The sequence below is a fragment of the Microtus ochrogaster genome, unplaced genomic scaffold, assembly GCF_000317375.1.
Source record: "Microtus ochrogaster isolate Prairie Vole_2 unplaced genomic scaffold, MicOch1.0 UNK4, whole genome shotgun sequence".
Lineage (NCBI taxonomy): Eukaryota > Metazoa > Chordata > Mammalia > Rodentia > Cricetidae > Microtus > Microtus ochrogaster.
This window is the reverse complement of record NW_004949102.1, coordinates 11,926,239-11,947,430: the sequence shown is the minus strand read 5'-3', so window position 1 is coordinate 11,947,430 and position 21,192 is coordinate 11,926,239. Positions and strand designations below refer to the sequence as shown.

The 21,192-nt window shown below is 38.8% G+C and overlaps 1 protein-coding gene across 1 annotated transcript in view; it reads right to left on the bottom strand.

Moving 5' to 3' along the window:
• Nup205 (nucleoporin 205) overlaps nt 1-21,192 on the bottom strand; it is a 60,313-nt gene that overhangs the window by 12,570 nt on the left and 26,551 nt on the right. The window contains exons 13-24 of the mRNA XM_026788577.1: nt 19,765-19,947; nt 15,904-15,954; nt 15,169-15,378; nt 12,609-12,708; nt 11,892-12,029; nt 10,866-11,055; nt 9,414-9,534; nt 7,214-7,295; nt 6,788-6,952; nt 6,361-6,485; nt 4,058-4,172; nt 418-567 (exon numbers count right to left, since the gene is read on the bottom strand). Of these exons, the coding sequence (XP_026644378.1) occupies nt 418-567; nt 4,058-4,172; nt 6,361-6,485; nt 6,788-6,952; nt 7,214-7,295; nt 9,414-9,534; nt 10,866-11,055; nt 11,892-12,029; nt 12,609-12,708; nt 15,169-15,378; nt 15,904-15,954; nt 19,765-19,947 (1,630 nt within the window). The remainder of the gene's footprint in view (nt 1-417; nt 568-4,057; nt 4,173-6,360; nt 6,486-6,787; nt 6,953-7,213; nt 7,296-9,413; nt 9,535-10,865; nt 11,056-11,891; nt 12,030-12,608; nt 12,709-15,168; nt 15,379-15,903; nt 15,955-19,764; nt 19,948-21,192) is intronic.

Below are 21,192 nucleotides of genomic sequence, written 5' to 3'. Positions count from 1 at the left end.
CTGCAGGCCAGAAGAGGGCACCAGACCTCATTATAGATGGTTGTGAGCCACCATGTGGTAGCTGGGAATTGAACTCAAGACCTTTGGAAGAGCAGGCAATGCTCTTAACCACTGAGACATCTCTCCAGCTCCCCGCCTCCTTTTCTTTTTGAAACAGTCTCTCTACCTGTCCTGGAACTCACTATATAGAGCACTCTGGATTCAAACTCACAGAGTTCTACCTGCCCCTTCCCGTGTATCCGGAATTAAAGGCATGAGCCACCATACCTGGCCAAAGGACAATTTTCAATTTTGTGTTTTAAGGGTAACTATACTAAAGCCGGGAATAACCAGCTCTGTCTCAAGTGCCATCCTAAATGTAAGCTGTACACTCATCAAGAGCAGTCAAGACACCACACACGAAGTATTAGCACTCACCTGAGTACGGCTTCACTGGCATGTCATCCAGGAGGAGGTGCAGAAGCCTCTGCGTATGTGACCGCTGGCGATTCAGAGAAGTCACTCTTAGTTCTATTGAGGCAGTCTTCATAAGCCATGACATTTGATTCAGCATAGAGATTTCATACTCTGGAATTTAAACAAATACATTTCATTTCCCATTGCTGTAACAAAAGGTCAGAAAATTCCACAAATCACCAGACACTTCCTCATGAAAGTCAGTAATTTCTGAATCTTACTATCAAGATCAGAACATGAAATTATGAAAGAAAAAACGACACAAATGAAAAAGAAGTTATTCTGTGTCCACGAGAGATGAGGAGAACAATACCATTTTTCTTAGTGCCGGATGTGGTATACGCCTTTACTCTCAGCACTCAGGAGACAGGAGGGCTGTGAATTCCAGGCTAGCCTGATCTACATTGCAAGTTTCAGGCCAGCCAGATACATAATGAGGCACTGTCTCAAAAAAAAGGTTATTACCAGACTAGTTGCACAACAATTTTATAAGTCTCCCATAATTTAATATTAATGCCACTTTCTACTTTGTTTTTAAGTGTAATTTTCAAGTATATAACAATTCATAAAAATCTTATTCTCATTCCATAAAACACACTTAAACTCACATACATAATTTTATGATAGATGATAAAATAGCTGGTGAAGCTCTTGCCTTCATATATAATCAGGGCTATAAATTCCATATATAAAAGAAACTTAAAGGGGCTGGAGAGACGTCTCCATAGTTCAGAGCACTTCCTACTCTTGTAGAGGACCCTGATTTAATCCCAGCACCCACATGGCAGCTCACAACTCCCTATTACTCAAGTTCCACAGAACCTGACACTCTTCTCTTCTGGGCTCCATGGTTTCCCGCAGGCACATGGTATATACAAACACAAAGGGAAACACATATATAAAATTTAAAAATAAATCTTTCAAAAGAAGTTTTCATATTCAGTATTATTATGCTTTGAAACAGTCTTGCAATATAACCAAGGCAAGTCTCAAACACAGTCCACCTGCCTCAGCCTCCTAATGCTGCAATTGTAGGCATGTGTGACCATTCCTGGCTCAGTATTTTTTTTTAAAGATTTTATTTATTTATTTATTTATTATTAAGCATACAATGTACTGCTGGCAAAGGCACCAGGTCTCATTACAGATGGTTGTGAGCCACCATGTGGTTGCTGGGAATTGAACTCAGGACCTCTGGAAGAGCAGCCAGTGCTCTTACCCTCTGAGCCATCTCTCCAGCCCCCCTGGCTCAGTACTTTTATGCTTGATGGATCCTGTGCTTTGAAGTACTAAATGATGGTAACACAAACATAATGACCAAGCAATAATATTAACAGATGTCAGTCTATCCTGGTTGTTCTTTGTGTCAACCCGTCATAGGAGAAAGTGCCTCGTTCATATCACAGACATATTCGGCACATCTGTGAGGCATTTTCTTAGAGATTGAAGTGGGAGGGCCTGGCCCATTGCAGGATGCCACCCTGGGTTCCTGGCCTGGACGGTATAAGAAAGTAGGCTGAGCAAGCCAGTTAGCAGGGCTCAAGGTTTCTGCTTCAGTTCCTGCCTCCAAACACCTACCTTGAGTTTCTGACTGACTCCTCTCAGTGATACAGAATGTGACCTGACTAGTAGGATAAAATAAACCCTTTCCTCCCCAGGTTGCTTTTGGTTATGGTGTTTATCACAGCAATAGAAGCCATAACTAAGATATAGGCCAAGCTAAGTCAATCTTTACAACACATATATCATAAGCCAGACAGTGACTATTCTTTTGTATATACTCATGTATAAAATTTTAAAGTTTCTATAATGTTTTTGTATAAGCAAAACCTCAATTAAAAATGAAAAAATTATAACACTGTCAATTAGATAATTCCCAAGGATCTTACAGTTTTCTGAGAAAATGAGAAAGCTGACAATTACTAGCACTAGAAATGTGTAACAGAATGTATGGACCTTGGTTTTAAACTATGATGATATAGGGTAAGCTTCAGGCCCATACGACAGTGCAGGTCTGTGGGTTCAGTCCCTCAGGAGGTTGAGGCGTGGAGAATAGCCTAAACGCACACATTCAAGACACCCTTGGGTTGGCTGTAACATGGCTCAGGAGATAAGGGTACCTGCACCAGGCCCAACTACCTGAGACTGATCCCGAGGAACTGTGTGGCGAAAGGAGAGAACCACCCCCTAAAAACTGTCTTTTAATCTCTACAGGCATGCTGTTGTGCAAAATATAATAAAAAATAATAATAAATTCTACTATATGTGTAAGAGATTAACACAAAAACATGGAGAAAAAAGTTTGCAAATAGTTCAGCAGAAGAAAATAAAAGCCAGGCAGTCGTGGTGCATGTCTTTAATCCCAGCACTCCATGGGTAGAGAGGCAGGTGGATCTCTGTGAATTCAAGGCCAGCCTGGTCTATAAAGTGAGTTGAAGAATAGCCTGGATTGTTAAACAGAGAAAGCCTATCTTAAAAAACCACACACAAAAAAGAAAAAAAACCACAGAGAGAGAGAGAGAGAGAGAGAGAGAGAGAGAGAGAGAGAGAGAGAGAGGAAGAAGGAGGAGGAGGGGGGGAGGAGGAAGAAGGAAGAGGAGGGGAAGATAAAGTTTAAATTAGACTAGAAACAGTTCGTAGTCATGTCAATAAACTAGACTTATAATTTCCTTTAAAATTACTTTTCAGAGTTTCAAGACAATTTGACTAGTTTCGAATATATATAAGACACAAATGTAAATCAGAAATTTTTCTAAGAAATATTCTTTCACAAGCAGGCAAGATGTCTTAGCAGGTAAAAGCCCTGCCACACAAGCCAGATGAGCTGAGTTCAAACCACAGCTCTGGCTCGTGTAAGATGGAAGGAGACAGGAAACGTTGTTCTCTCATCTCCACATGTGCACACCCACGCACAAATAACACACACAGAGGGGGAGAGAGGATATCCAATTTCAGTGATCTTGTCCTCCAACATAGCCTTTAAGTTTTGTTAGTAAAGAACCAAATTCCCTCATTCAGATTATACTCGTGTATTTTACACTAGAAGTGAAAATAGGAATTTCTCAAGCAGAAATTACAAAAACACCCAGAGTACCAGTAGCAAGGAAACAAATGAGGTCCACAACCCGCTGCTCTAAACTGTGTGTTAATAAAGCCAGGCAACAGCAGGGTAGGCACCGGTTACACAATATGACCAATCCTAAGCTGAAAACACAAAACCCGACATGTTCTAAACCCCAAGATTTCTAAGTGCCCACATACCCACAAGCAGAAAAGTCTACGTTTGACCTCACATGACAGGTTGCAGACAAACTGAAGGCACGCTAAAAATCTGTGGTAAAATGAACTTCAGGCTATTCCTATAAGGTTTGCATACACACATGAACTTCGTGTTTAGAATTGGGTACAGTCCCCAGGGTCGTGTGGTGTACACCTTTAATCCCAGCTGAGGAAGAGTACATCAAAGGCCAAGCTCAGGTCCAGATAAAGAGCCTATCAACCAACTCATCAGTCAAATATTCAAATTCTGAAACATTTCTTATTCCAAGCCTTTCAGGTAAGAGTTCTCATCTTATAGTAATAAAGCAATATAATGTCCTACCTTTGTTAGAGAAAGGAAGATGTTGCAACTGAGAAAACAAGAAATCCTGGCTGGTTCTCAAGTACCTCATAGTAGGACCAGATGTATCAGAACACGCACATAACTGATAGATCACCTAATAAAATAAAAGCTCTCAGTCAGCACTGACTTGAAGATAGAAAAATATGAATGTAAAGAATTAAGATGCATCAATAATCCAAGCAAATGGAAAATCACATGTATAAAAAATGTAAGCTTATACTTTAAAAAAAAACTTACTCATGTATTTTATGTTTATGAGTGCTCTCTATCCATATGAACACATGCATGTTAGGAGAGGGTATAGGATTCCATTATAGATGGCTGTGAGCTACCATGTGGTTGATGAGAAATAAACTCAGGACCTCTGGAGGAGCAGTCAGTGCTCTTAACTGCTGAGCCATCTTTCTCTCCAGTCCCATAAGCTTAGGTTTCTAACCCCAGGTCCTTGGTGTGCCAGCTCAAAGTACTGACATTTGCAGACGTGGCCTATAATCCCAGAACTAAGGAAGCTGAAGCAGGGTAATCATTAGTTCAAACCCAGCCTAGGTTACATAGAAAGACCCTGCATTCAAAATAAAAATAAAAAAGTTTTATATGACAGGACTAAATCTTGAAATCATTCTAAACATATTTATTAATACAAACACAAAATTAATTAAGCTTTAATATTTTAATTAATAGTAGTACTACCTAGTAGCCACTTCTGAAAAATCATAATTATTTCATCTCAACTTCAAAAAAACCCAGTAAAACTTAGTAGAATTCAAACAATCACTATTTAAAAAAATTACAAAGTAGTTCAACAATGAATCAATATGTAGCTGAAAGATGCAACATGACTTGAGAAGCAGAGTCTCTACATGGGTTGATGAGTTTGAATTAATACTAGCAATACACTTCTGTGACTATAAGAAGAGTATTCTCCTAGCCAAATCTGAGGTCGCTGGTAATAATAGTCTATGACTATCTTGGCACAAGCATAGACTATGACTAAACAGAAACTATTTAAAAAGCTGAACCCAAATTTTTCATGTATTCTATTCAAATAAATAAAACTTCATAATAAAATAAAATAATTACAAAGATTTGCGAACTTCACTATATTACAAATAGAAGCTCTGAATATAACTTTAACAAAATAGTAAATTTGAGGGGGAAGCATTTATATCAATCTAAGAAAAACTGAGGTCTGATAAATATACAAAGATCTCCATTATGTACATGATTATCAGAAATACCTAAATAGACAAAATGGCATAAACATGAAAATCAAAATAAACCAAGAGTCCATCTGTTTTTATTAACAGACAATAATTAATTCAGTTGTGGTGGTCAAGTAACCAGTCCCAGCTCTTTGGAAAGCTGAAGAAGACAACTTGAACGTACCAGTCTGAATCTCGGCTGGCAGACAAAGAAAGAGTCAAATATGTCACTTAAAAATACACATCCCTGACGTAGATGATAAGCTTTTCAACTACTTCTGCATATATATCAGATTCCATAACACTGAGCTTCAATTACCTCAGATCTCTCATTAAAGGAGATCTAATTCAGATTCGAAGAAGCATGAATGTTTGGGAAAACCAGAGTACAAAAGTGAATACTGAAAATCACAAAGATAAACATGAAAATATAACAGATACGTCTCCATTACACTGGGAGAATAATCCTACTTTTTAAGCCATGAAATGTGAATCATAGTACTCTTGATCTTAAGTTGAGGAATTAGTCACGAATATAAAGTCTAGTTCTCAGAACACTTGTAAACTGAGTAAAACAAGACACAAACACAAGGGAAAGTTCTCAAACAAATCTGAACTCTAATCAGATTCTGCCATCTCCACAGCTGAGGACTTCCTTCTTTATAGGCTTCTTCAAAGGTGCCGCTTGGACTGATACACTATGCCTCGGCAATCCATTTCACTGATGGAAAATTCAACACCAGAGAAGCTACATAGCATGCCCAAGCTGGCTCAACCTGCCAGGGGACACAGATGGCGACCAGGGATATTTTGACCCAAGCCCGCTCTAGAACGCCCCCAAAACATACTTTAAATACAGCACCACTGGTAAAATCCACGAAAACACCCCGTAGTTCTCATTTCTCCCACTGTCAGGAACTGCACATCTGCAGGATTTTGTTTATGCCTAATGGATTTTATCCATAAAGACTGGAGAAATTGTTAAATGAACTCATTTCTATCCTAAATGCCCCTCTTCCATCTATGAACTCAGTTGCCCAAGTTCCTGTTCAGTTCCTCACAGTGCTACCCACTACGCACCTGGTAGCACAGCTCGGCCAGCTGAGGATACTCCTGCACAACCACAGGGCCAGTTCTCCCTTCTGTCCCTTTCTCCAGGATGTTGAGGATGGCGTGCAGGCAGGTCCGAGGGCAGCCTAACACTCCTACATGGAACCAAAAGGAAATGCAAGTTTTCTCAGGGTTTCTGCATCACAAAATCTGAAACTCACTTCATCACAGTCTAATTTTAGAAATACATGCTCAACTGTGATATGCTACAGGAAATACTGATATAGGAAATTGACAAATCTCAATTCTCTAAATCTTTGATCTTAATGTCTGACCTACAATACTTTTCAAATGTCATTTTCTAAGTGAATTGCCGTGTGAACACAGAATTTAATAAATGAAAACTTACATCAACAAACACATAAGAAATAGATACCCATGTGTGGTACAGCTATACCTGGGTCTTGCAAGTTCGTAGTACTGATGGGTTTCTTCAATTCAAAGCCCAACAGGTAGAGAGCAAGATTGGGTGGATTGCATTCTAGAGATGTAATGAGAAGATTCAAGATGTGGATTCTTGTTTCATGGCGGATTGCAGCTAACTTCTTTTCATATTCTGAACCTGAATACAGAAACCACAGAACAAAATCACATATCAACGGAAGGAAAGCACACCAAACTTTAAAGAAGCGTGTACTCAAAACCCCAAATCTACTTAATTCTTGACTGACCACTACAAATGCTTTGATTTAAACAATCTTAAAACTATTTATTCTAGCAAATTCTCAATTTCTCTTACATGAGCACCAGATGTTTCAAAGTTTTTCTCTTTATACTGCATATGTATAGAAAATAAAACTACATCTGTTAATCAGAGCCATACCCTCTTCAACACGAACAAATTCTTCTGTGTCTTCACTATCCAAGCACTCTATGAATCCAGCCATCAGCTTCTGGCTCACACTCTGAAGTCACAAACAGAAAAATGATGAATTAATAAAACTTTACACATTAGACAACCAATGATAAACACGGCCCATCTATTCACCTGTGAAAACAAAGCCAAATCTGATCCAGTATTTAGGTTTGTTTTGTTTTGCATTTTATGTGTATGGGTATTTTGCCTGCATGTATGTCTGTGCACCAAGTGCATGCCTGGTGTCCAAGGAAGCCAGAAGAGTAGCCAGATCCCCTGGAACTGGAGTTACAAACAACTATGAGCTACCACACGGGTCCTGAGACTTAAACCCAGGTCTTCTGGAAGAGCAGTCAGTACTTTTAACCACTAATCTCAATCACTCTCCCCTCCCCCACTCCCGTCCCTAGATTTTTAGTTGCTTTTAACTAAAAGAAAACTTAACTATTTATATTTATATAGTCAAAGCAGACATAGTGGCATGCACCTGTAACCCAAACACTCAGGAAGCTGAGGTAGGATGATCCTAAATTTGAAGTCAGCTTGCTCTGAAAAGAGAAAGCAGACCAAGTGTGGTGAGACACCTCAATCCCAGCCCTGGGAGGCAGAGGTAGACAGATCTAAGTTCAAGAGTCACTTGGTCTACACAGTGAGTTCCGCGCCAACTAAGGTTACATGAGACCCTTCCTCAAAAAATAAAAAGGGGACGGAGGGAAACAGAAAAGAAACCTGGCAGGAAAGAGTTTGCTCTGATCAGGAATGATAATTTGAACTTAATTTAAAGCTCAGCATAGTGGCTCACACCTGTGACCCAGCACTTGAGAGGGATAGGACATGCCTGGTGCCAAGTCTGAACCACATAGCCAGACCATTCTCAAAAAGAGAGGTCACATCTGCATCTCACAGTAGCTCTCAGCCTTCATTCCAAGGGGACTCACAAAGATGTGAGGTCACTTTCATTTGCTACAACTGAGTGTACTCCTGACACAGTGGCAGGGAACCCAGTAATGTGAAAGGTCTTATAAGAGCTACAGCCAAATGATGATCTGGGGGCTCGTGAGATGGCTGAGTGAGTGCAGGTGCTTGCTGCGGAGCATAATGAATTAAAGTCAAACCCCAGAACCCACATGGGAAAAGGAAAACTGACTCCTCCAAGTTGTCCTCTGACCTCCAAACCCACTTCTGCAGGCCTGTGCATGGAGATCCGTTCCCTCTCTCTCCCTCTCACACACAACAAAATAAAGATCTATTTCATCTGAAGTGATAAAATGGCTCCTGATTTGAAGCACTGTTGAGGAGATCCAGTAAAGGCCTGTATTTTAGTTAAGTACAGCCTCCTACAGACATAGATGTTTACAGATGAAACACAGCTGCAGTAATCCACCAAGGACAGCACAGCAGCCAGAGCTCAGAGCCCACCTGGACCAGCCAAGGCAACATAACACCATTTCAAATGAGAAAAGGAGAAACTCAACTATTAGGAACAGAAGAAAAAGGAGCATTTGAGCCGATATAGAACACAGGCCCAGAGTCAACCTCTCCACAGGAGGAGGCAGGAAGATCACTGAAACAACACAGTAACGGTCTCAGGAAGAAGAAAAAAAGATCCTTAAAAACACTCTATAATAGCAAACATAGCACAACTGTGGATCACCAGAAAACCACAAAGGTAATTGGGTCAGCACACAGACGTGGCTACAAGATCAATGTCTCCAAATGCTAAGAGTGATGGCCATTTTGTAGACGACATAGTCACATACTAGAGTGCAAACACTCACAGAGCACACAGCAGCGGGTATCACGCTGCAAAGACAAACCACAAGCCGGGCGGTGGTGGTACACGTCTTTAATCCCAGCACTCGGGAGGCAGAAGCAGGAGGATCTTTGTGAGTTCGAGACCAGCCTGGTCTACAAGAGCTAGTTCCAGGACAGGCACCAAAAACTACAGAGAAACCCTGTCTCGAAAATCCAAAAAAAAAAAAAAAAAACAAACAAACAAACAAAAAAACAAAGAGAAACCACAGTCAAGTGTACAGCTACTTCCTCACCTATCTCTTATCCTATTTCTTATGAATGCGCTTACTCTTTGAATATCATTCCACAAACAACAATACAACTCATCCAGACACTGTAGCCGCTAGAACAGATCAACAAGAGAATCAGTTACCTGGTCATGTGTGAAATCGCCAACCAATTTGATCTGAATGTTGGAATTGCAAGAGATACAGCAGAGGATCTTGGCACTTTCAAATGCCAATTCAGGATTACTGTTCCCATGATATAGATACCTTCAGAAGAAAACATTGAAAAACAATGTGATCAAGTTTGGCTTTTCACTGTTGTCAGAAAAGAAAATTTGGGGGTTTGAAGATGGCTATGGCTAAGCACATTTGTGGAGGACCTGGTCTGGCTCTCAACACCAACATCTGCTTACAATTACCTCAAACTCCAGCTCTAGAGGATTCAACCTCACCTCTGACCTCTGCAGGTGAACATACGCACAAGCAGGCACACACAAATACATATAAAAATTAAAAATAAATAACTCTTAAAAGAAAAAGAGAAAGAAAACTTAAAGTCTACAGTTCACCTACGCTATAATACTTTCGGACAAATGAGAGAAAAGTGTCCCCCTTATAGCTACAAAAGAACCTCTTCTTACAAGTTGATTAAGCCAAGTCATGCCTTCCAAAATACCTGTGTGAAAGTCTTAGTCTACAAATGACTATTTGAAAAAGGGCCTTTGTATATGTAGGAAATCAAGCACCCATAAGGTGATTAAGGAGGATTGTGCCGGCTATGTTTATGTCAACCTGACACAAACTAGAATCATTTTGGAAGAGGAAACCTCGATTGAGAAGATGTTTCCACCACACTGGGCTTTGGGCAGCCAGTGATTTTTCTTGATTGACAGTTTATGTGTGAGGGCCCAGGTCACTACGGGCGGTGCCACCCCAAGGCTCATACACATGGGTACTATAAGAAGCTAAACAAGCCACGAGGAGCAGGCCAGTAAGCACCATTCTTCCATAGCCTCTGATTAAGTTTCTGATTCCAGATTTCTGCCTTGAATTCCTTCCTGACTTCAGAGATGAAAGTGTGAGCCGAGAGCTGTAAGATAAAAACTTTTCTCCTCAATTTGTTTTTGATCACACTGTTTTATCAGAGCAATGGAAAACATAACTCAGACAAGAGTACAAGAAGACTGCCTTCACAAAAGGGTATGTGGACAGAAGCACTCCCAAAGACCACATATGAAGAAGCTAAGGTGCAACACCAAACCAGCAGAATGTCAGCAAATGTGCATGTGTAAATCCATGTATGTACATAGGACTGGGGGTGGCTCTCTATCCCTACCCCTCAAATACTGAATTTCCCTACAGAAAACAAACTCTGTTCATTTTGAACCTAAACTTTTAGAACACAGAATGAGCTAGGAAGAGGGAAAAAAAAGAAAAGGCATGATAAGGCTCAGAGTGATTGAAATAAAGGAGTGAAATTAGATAAGGTTAAAGTAGGCCAAACCCAATAATCTGTGATGTATTAAATATGCAACAAAAGAGACTAAAAACTGGAGAGACTCTGTCATTCTCTTGCTCTCCTGACAAATGTGCCTTACCTGGCAATGTTAACCACATTGTCAGCCTTCTTAGTTCTGGGATTAATTCCCTGCAAGAGCTGTTCCAAAGGAGAGACGATGAGAGCCAGCTGACTCTCTCTAAGAAGGTCCATGAAAAGGTTCTCCTTTTGCAGAGTGAGATTGAGAAGTGCTAAGCAATGCTGAACTGCTTTTTCCAGGTGTTTCTTCCCTGTAATCCCAAAGGAAGTTAGAATCTAAATCAATCTTGGAAATGAGAAAACAAACTTAAAAGACAGGTTTTAGTTTCAAAAAGTCCTTGTTTTTTTTACAAACGTTTAACAGCACCCACCCAGTTATTTCTGTGGCCCAGGCTACTCATATATTAGCTTCTCTTTTCTCTTTTCCATGATCCTCTAGAGCAGCAGTTCTCAACTTTCCTAATGCTGCAGCCTTTTAATACTGCTGCAGCCTCATGCTGTAGTGACCCCCAACCATAAAATTATTTCCACTGTTACTTCAAAACTGTAATTTTGCTGTTATGAATCATATTATAAATATCTGATATGCAGGATATCTAATATTTGATCCAAAGGGAGTCATGACCCACAGGTTGAGAACCACTGCTTTAGACAATGGCTCTCTGAATGGGTAATGTGTGCCCAGTGACCATTTGACAACACCTATAAACACTCATACTGTTCTCACTAGGAAGTTGTAACTGGAACCCAGTAGACAGAAGCATATAGCACACAGTACAGCAGCCACAGCAGAGCGATCAAAACTGTCAACAGTGCTGAGTGAGGAAGAGACCAGCTTCAAGCAAGACACAACACAGGATTCAGATTCAGAGTTAAGCATGTTAAAGATGTGAAAGCGAAAGAAACATTTGAATTATCTGCAGAAGACCCTGCAATGAGATAGTAACAATGAACCAGTCTCAGTAATTCAGTCTGTTTTCACTCATAATGACTCACTGGAAATACCACTGTTGTTGAAGAGACTCTTACACTACAAAAGCCAAAGATGTCACCAGTTCTGAAGTCACACAGACTTTCGGGCACATACCAGGGAAAGGCGCGTAGGTATCTAGCTGCTTAACTCCTTCTTCCAGTAAACTGAGAGCAAGTTCCAACATCGGTGACTCATTCAGAAGATGATACATCAGACTGAAGCCAGGTGGCTTATAGGCTATGATTTCTTCTCCTAAATAGGACACAGTGCAACAGATGATGAGCCAGCATTGGCTTAAAACTATTTAATATCATGTGTGAGTGTGTGTGTGCGCGTGCATGTGTCTGTATGCACACGTGCGTCCAAGTGCATGTTCAGAACATAACTTGCTGGAGTCAGTTCTCTTCTACTGTAAATTCCAGGGATTTAACGGAGACCACGCAAGTGCTATTACCTATGAAGAAACAGTGAGTGTCCATTTCACTGGCCCCTCAGTCACAACTTCTGTTAGACTCTCTGTCTCTATGAAATGTATATCACTGTAACTTAAACAGGGTGAACTCAGGTGAAGGCAAGCCTAAAGCTAAGACAGTGATACAAGCCGTTGAGGGCATCAGTCCCACAGAGAAATGGCGCCTGTGCATGGGGACCAGGGCCCACCATCAAAACAAGTGAACTCATGGAAGGAACTATGACCTGAGTACTGAGTAAAATCCTATTTTCTTTTTCACAGAACATGATTAAAACAGTAAAGCAAAGATTAAATTCTAATTTTAATCATAAATTTTAACTAACATTTATATAGTCAGTAAATCAAACTCTGACACTTACCTTGTAGCTCCACAAACTGATCTACAAAATCTTCAAGCTGAGGCTCATAATCTCTCAGTAACTTATAAAATACTTCCAAGACAACCTCAGCAACTTCCCACTACAGAAAAAAAAAAAAAAATTCAGCAACAATGAACGGTCCAAGGTGGGAATTGTCAAGTTTCTATTCCCTCCACTCTACTCTCAGAAAAGAGACAAAGTCACTAGTCTACTTTATGAATTTATGCAAACATTCTTAATTCACATTGTCATCTGTCAAAGGATAACAGGTTGGCTTTTTTACAGATAGAACATGTTTTAGATGTTATTTAAGAAGTGTCTCTTCAGTCAAAGTTTGAGCTCTTTTACAAGTTTAAGGTACTGAGCATCTGACCATGTTCACTTTATCATTATACAATATCAGATTTCTATAAAGTTCAAATAGTTTGCATTTTCTCTAGGAAGCTTCATATGAAGCTCAGCACAGTGACCTAAACCCTCAGCCACATGGCTCAGACCAGGGTTCTCTGCCCAACAACCAGCCAAAATGCCCCAAATGCCCCCATAACCATCTGACTGTTAAAAGATGGACTTAAAATAGTTTATATGGAAGGACACATAAATACAGCTATATACTCAAAGAAATTTAAACTTTGCTTTAAAATCCATTGCAGAGAATATTTTATTACCTATTTCCTTTTGTGATGGTGGAGACCGAGCCCGACTGCACATGCAAGCCACTGCTCTCCCTTACAGCACAGCTGCAACCCTTACACAGAGGTCTGGTTACGCTGCTTTTTTAAATGATTGTTCTGAAGTCATTAAACTATTCACTTTTATCAGGGCTGAGTTTTAGAATGGGACTGCGCTCTGGCCCTTTGGATTTTCAAAAGAAGACATTATCACCTTACAGATCTGAAGACTGTTAAATCTACTACCTCTAAATGCTATAGTATTAATCTCAATCTACAGTACTGTAGTCTTGAGAATTCACTGTACATGTAGTTACCTAAATTAAACTAAAGAAAGTTTCAAGTAAATAACATTATAAAATTGACAAAAATTTTTCAGGAAAAAAAACAGGAAGCAGCAAGGAAAGCACCAATGTCTGCAGGGGAACTCAGATGGGGAAAAAAGTTATCTGGAGAGCATGTGGGTGACTAGAGGTGCAAACACTGTGGTCACAATGACCTTGTACAGACGTCTAAAACACATTTGTTTAAACATGAGTCAGAACATCCTGTGAAAAGACTGTGATGAGCACACATGCACTGCTCATCTCAAATGACATTTAATGAAGCAAGGTTGCTATTAATATTTCAGAAGATCAGGAGATTTATGTTAAAAGGGGATTCTAGAGACTAAATAAAATGTATCCCCCTGTATTTATCATCACTAAAAAACAAATTATAAAGCAAAGAGAACTTCAGTTTCTGTGACTAAATATTACATCATCACATGCCCCCTGGTGAAGAACACTCAAATAATCAGAGTATGCAGGTATAGATTTAAGGAATGTATACTATGCAGCCATCTAAAGGCCATTTTTTAAGTGAACCTTTCTAATTACTTGAAATCTCCATGATACTATATGACAAACAATACAAAGTAATAAGGTATTTTTTCTAGTGATATTTAAATGGGTGTACAAGAAAAAAAAGACAAGAAATAATTATTTTTCTTTTAGTAACAGAGCTGGGGGTGATAAAATTTCTTAAGTTCTGAATTGTCCAATATTAGAATGAACGGAGTTCTTTCTATAATTATTAATATAACAAAACATTCCACAGGCTAAGCGAACAACAAATGAAGCAGAGATATCCCTATAAACTATACCCAAGGGCATTCTGTGAGACAAACAGTATTATACACTAAAGGTAAACTACATAAAACTACATAAGAACCTGGGAGGGTCTCTTACATAGCTTAGTGGTTACAAGCTTGGATCTGAGGACAGAGTCCTATATTCAAACCCTGGTCCTGGACGTTGGGCAAGTTCTGTAACTTTGCTAAGCCTCCCTCTGTAAAATTGGAACATTAATAGTACTTGCCTCAAGGTAATACTAGAATTACATAAACCAATATATATGATAAGCTCGGTGGGGTCTAAGAGTAGAGCCAAGATGAGCAGAAACATCACTGCCCTCAGCAGTCAGCCACGGTAGCTAAGTGACCAGTTCACACCACAGCTTCCCTCTGTGTGAGAACTAGCAAGTCAGCTTGAATTGATACAAATCCTAATCTAAAACATCCCATTTGTTTCCAACAAGGGTGAAAATAGATTTTAATTCAATTTTAGTTAAAAATCTGCTCAATGAGACATGAGGAGATTTTTATCTCAAAAAAGTGCTCAGTTAAGGACTGTGAACTCCTGTCAGAAAACTCATTGATCATTAAAGTGTGTTGATTTTAATGCCCAAACTTACTTGTAAGACACATAAATAATCCAAGGTATTACAGAATTAGGACTATAAATTTCACTAACTTCCAAGAGCCAAACTGAATTTATATTCCCTTACACCTTGGTTGAAGGGAGTGACAATGAGTTCAAAGGAGAGAAAGGGTTTGCTCAAAACATAACCTTTTCAGCTGCTCTCCGGTAAGCTCGCGTACGGAATCTGAGAAACACAGAATCTCTGAGGAACTGCAAATAAGGGTCAAAGCCAGGGGGGCGCAGGCCAGCGCCCAGATTGGAAGGGAATGAGCTCTCCACCAGGGTACTGATCAACTGGCAAAAGGCCCGAGTCAAGGGGTATTCTTCACAACGTGACTCTATTTCATTGAGTTCAACCTTTAAAGAAAAGAATAAAAAAAATTAGCAATACAAATATGAAGTACAAAGCACTTTGCTAACACTAACTCATTAATAATGATATATCACCACACAAAAAATTAACAAAGTACTTCCTACTTAGCAGAAAAGACAAAGTGTATCAATCACATATTATCTCAGCTTGAAATAAAGTTTACATGCTTCTTTTAAAAATAAGGAGACAGCACACCAACTGGTTATACATATGAGTGACATTATACAGACTGAGCACATTAGATTTAGGAATATACATGTATATACATAAACCTTCTGATCTCCACACACATACCAAGGGACATGTGTGCCTAGGCATACACATTACCATACAGTAAATAAATAATGATAAAAAGAGTTCTGTCTCTATTTCAGCACTCTAAAAGTAAATATATTCAATTTAAAAATTACAGAAATTTAATAGTCTACAAATAACCTCTCACAATCTTATTTTGGCACTAATGTAAGAATTAATGAATACAGTGTTGAAACTAAAAAAGAAAACCTTACCTCAATACCAATAGCTTGCCTCTGGCTTGGAACCCTGACGGTCTGCAGTATCTGGAAGGAAGAAGAAACGCATGTCAGGACCATCCTTGTTCATCAATAAGCAGTAATGGCACTGCACAGTTACACATCTCACCCACCATTCCCATAGGCATCACTCTATCTATAGGAGTGATCACCGCGGAGTCCCTGACCAACTAACTCTTCAGCAGTTCTGGCAGATAGAATTCTAACAAACAGAAAACTGTAAAGATCTAAGAGCACACAATTCACTTTTCTCAGCAAATTCCTCTCAGATATTCTGGAATTTGCTCTTGAAAAGAACCAGAGAACCATACCCATGTTTAAGACACTCTGCTCACAACCAGTCACACATAACCAAGAAATAGCTTGAGAAGAGGCAAGTTTGTCATCAGTTCTTCCTGACCATACTACAGGCCTTCAGTGTTCTACAGTAGAATAAACCACACTTATTCATGATACTTCACTTGTCTGACAGTTAAGGGACTACTACTATGTAGATTACAAACAACAACGAACAAAAAGTAGCTGACTTTTAGAAAAGAAATCATTCACTGAGATGTCAAATATCATGCAACCCCAATCCTACCCTTCTGTGATGGTGTAAATGGGTGGAAGTCAAAGGAGTTCCTGCTATCATACTGCCACTTCTGCCCAATATGAGCCTTTATGTCCACCAGGGAAAAATCATCCAGCTGCTGTGAAAATTTCTGTAAACCTTATCAAACAGCTGGATGGCTCTTTAATGGCTAAAGCCATAAAAACAGAAAGGTACTTAAATACTTCACTTTGGGCAGGAAAGGCACAGAGGAAAAGGAAGAGTATAGAAAACATGAATATCTATTTCCTGCATTTAATGGGTAGAGATATGTCAGAAGGCTGGTCTAAAGACAACCATGGCCAGCTGCATTATAATGGGCCATGTAAAGATGGAAAATACAGCTGAACAGTGGTGGTGCATGCCTTTAGTCCCAGCACTAGGGAGGCAGAAGCAGGCAGATCTCTGTGAGTTAGAGGCCAGCCTGGTCTATAAGAGCTGGTTCCAGGACAGGCTCCAAAAGCTACAGAGAAACCCTGTATCGAAGATAAGAAGAAAGAAAAAAAAGATGGAAAATACAGATAGAGTCTGGATTACATACTATTGTGTTTTCTTTAAATTTTTTGACTGTACATGAGCTAACTACAGTAAAACACTTTATTATGAAGGCTGTTAAGTTAAACCAACATTAAGTTTTCTTGAATTAGAAATTTGAGTCTTTGGAAAAGAGGTTCTGCTTTTGTTTCCACAGAATATGAAAATCTATGGATTGCTTCCATATTAATATGATTTAATCACAAAATACCCCTTGAAACAATGGCCCATTTAATACAGCATCCACGACAGCTCCAGGACTGCTAACTGAGATGAGTCAACACACAGGATACCCCAATCAAGATTTAACCATAATTTTACATTTTCTCAAGATCCCCATAAGATTAACAATGCCCCTTATCAGCAGGAAGCAATATAGAAAACTACAACCAAATATCCCAAAATATTGTTTATAAATGTTTGTTTTCATTTAAAGGGTTTTGGTTGTAAATGATTAGTAATCATAGTCAATCTCTTTTGAAAGAAAAAAGAGGGATACAATATAGAAATGATGAAAAAAAGGTAGATCATTGAACATTGAATCTATGTTAATTCAAAAAAAAATTTTAATCTCAAAATACTTTATACTGGTATGGATTTTGGTTTACTGATACAAACTTAAGGCCAATTTTGTTATACTGTATGTATATTTTCTTTTTTTTTAATATTTATTTATTTATTATGTATACAATATTCTGTCTGTGTGTATGTCTGCAGGCCAGAAGAGGGCACCAGACCTCATTCCAGATGGTTGTGAGCCACCATGTGGTTGCCGGGAATTGAACTCAGGACCTTTGGAAGAGCAGGCAATGCTCTTAACCACTGAGCCATCTCTCCAGCCCCCTGTATGTATATTTTCTACTCTTGTTTAAGGTATTATGTTTATGTAGCTTATTTAAAAACATAATGTATAGTTAAGAGACACAATTTAATAGTCATCTATAATAGTCAAACTTATAGCAATGCTAGATTTTTAAGGTAATACAGAGATTATTTCAGATAGAAAATCTTCAAACACTTCAAAAATCTACAGAATATGGCATTTAAAATGTTTTAAGAACTTAGACTTTTCTCAAGAGTGAGCCACGTCTGCTTCTGGCACACGAATTACTTCAAGACGAAGATGAGCATCGAAGAAGCTCCTTATGGAGTTTGCTTTCAATGTGGCAAGGCTAGCCATTTGGGTAAGAAACTGCTCTTGCCTGGACTTCTTGACTGTATGCTGTATAAACTGGACATGCAGGACCCACAGGAAAATGATCACTAAACTTTGCCAAAACAAGGCAGGATGGTCCTTCAGAGTTCCTGCTTCACAGAAGAAACTGCCAGACATTCTGCAGGACACAGAAGAAAGTGACTGACAATCTGCAAATATAGACAGGACAGTCTTTCAAATTTCCTGCTTCACTGAAAAGTCTGCCAGACACTATGGAAAATGGATGTCCCAACATTATGAGAGAACTCTGGGTGACTGTCCAGGCAGTTGGATATCACTGTCATTTCTAGAGTTTTGGAAGTTGCTTACAATGCACTTCCCAGATACTTGGCAATATTATATCCTCCTGGGGTTGTTGATGGAGTTGAAGACTAAATAGTTATAATTAATATAGTTTATATATAATTATATAGTTTTCCTTCATTATGATAAACAATAAATTAAATATAAAACTTTAGACTCACAAAGATAGGATAGATAAAAGAATTTTTCCCCCTATGACAGGGTTTCTCTGTATAGCACTAGTTGTCCTGGAACTAGCTCTTGTAAACCAGGATGGCCTTGAACTCAGAGATCTGCCTGCCTCTGCCTTCCAAGTGCTAGGCTTAAAGGCGTGCGCCACCATCGCCTGCCTTAGAATATTTTCTTTAATCTTGTCAAATACAAATAGACTGAATACCATAACTTTATATATATTGCATTCTTACTCGATAATTGTTTTATGTAATTTTACTACGTTAAAGTTAATTAAACAGAAAAGGGGAAATGATGTATGCTGTGAATACATTTTATTACCAATGGTTAATAAAGAAGCTTATTTGGCCAACAGGCAGGCAGAACAGAGCCAGATGGGAAATCCAAGCAAAAATAAAGGGAAAAGGAGACACCATTCTCAGGGGAAGCAAGATGTGAGGTAACAAGCCACAAGCCTCTTCGTAAATAATAGAAAGGAGTTATTTTAGGTTGTAATAAGCCCGATGCCAAGCAGTGGTGACACACACCTTTATTCCCAGCACTCAAGAAACAAAGGCAGGCATTTCTGTAAATTCAAGAACAGTCTGGTCTACAGCCCAGTCTAAAGAATGAGTTCTAGAACAGGCTCCAATGCTACAAAGAAACCCTGTCTCAGAAAAAAATAATAATAATTATAAAAGGTCTGAGCTAATAGGCCAAACAGCTTGTAATTAATATTAAGCCTCTGAGTAGTTATCTGGGAACTGGTAGGCAGGAGAGGAAGTTCCAGTTACAGTAGTATCTCACTGACCTTGGGAAGTAAGATTTTTAAAGTTACTGAAAGAACCTAGCTTCAGAAACTTAGTAAGGTTGTGAACCATAAGAAAATAATCCAGACTATATGTTTTTAATGCTATGCTTGGCTCCCAAGCCCTAACTTCCTACATGGGAATGCCCTGGAACACTGCTCTAATCAGATGCTCTTGCTTCTACAGTATAATCATTCTCCAAATCATACAAATAAGAGAGTTCATGGCACTACCTGAGTATATTCCAACGACTGCCAAAGTGAAGCAGCAATTTCAGGAGACTTTCCAAAGGCTGCAAGTGTCTTCAGTAGCTCAGCTTTGAGAACTGGGGGAATACTGCACTGCAGGAGCCCCAGAATCACCACGACAGGCGTCCACTGCGGATGCTCACAAAGCGCCAAGCGAGCATTTTCACTCTGAGATTTGAACACAAAACAAGAAAGCTATTTTACTTGTTTATCTAGGGTTTTCTGTTTGGTTTTATGACATTTCTCTCACTATGCTGTCTACACTCCACCTCCACTAACTCAAGCCATCTTCCTGACTTGGCCTCCTGAACAGATGTCAATAGAGGAACCTACTACCAAGTCTGGTACATTGAATACATACTAAAACAAAGAGAGTCCATCATTTAGCTTGAAGCCTATTGGTAGATTAAATTAGATTCCTCATGGAAGCAATGGAAGATAAATTTCAAAAAATTTCGTTGGCAGACCGAGGAGCAGAAAATACTACTATAAACAGATAGTCTGTCTACTAGGGTGACATAAATCTTAGGCACTTTTAAGTTCTTTCTACATACAGTATTATGACACTAAAATATATCTGATTCTGATTCATTAATGAGTCAACAAATACTTTTCCTGAGAAAAAGAATGAAAAATATTTTATAAATGATAACTATGCTTTATTTCAATAAGACATTATAATAAATTTGATATTTAATGCACAATAACACCAAATATGATTAGAAAATCAAAACCTAGAAAATTCATTTCTATATTCCAGACAAAATGTCAACCTGAGAAGTTTATTTTGCTCTGGTAATCAACACGTATTTCTAAGTTGTGAAAATGATTAGATAACTGTAACTTTCTTTTAATGAAAACTATTCTTGTTGAACAAATATATATCAATACATGTGTCTATCTCAGAACCTCTACTAGAATTACTTTCTAGAACCCTGGTTCTCAACTGTCCTAATGCTGTGACCGATCCTTTAATACAGTTCCTCACATTGTGGTGATCCCCAACTATAAAATTATTTTCATTGTTACTTCCTAACTGTAATTTTGCTATTAAATGGAAATATACGTGTGTTTTCCAATAGTCTTAGGAGACCCCTGTGAAATGGTCGTTCAACTCCCCCAAAAGGGATTGCAACCCAGTTTCAGAACCACTGTTCTAGAAGGATGCATACACAACTGACTACTTTCCTCTCTTGACTTTCTTACGTGTTCAGGCTATAATTTTCAAATTAAGACTGTGCTAGTGAACAGAACTAGCAAAAATTATGTCCTCTGAAGTCTAGAAAACAAGAGCATAAGGATGAGTGCTACGTATGTGCTAAATACATAACATTAACCACTAAATACATAACATTAACCACTAAATACATAACATTAACCACTAAATACATAACATTAACCACTAAATACATA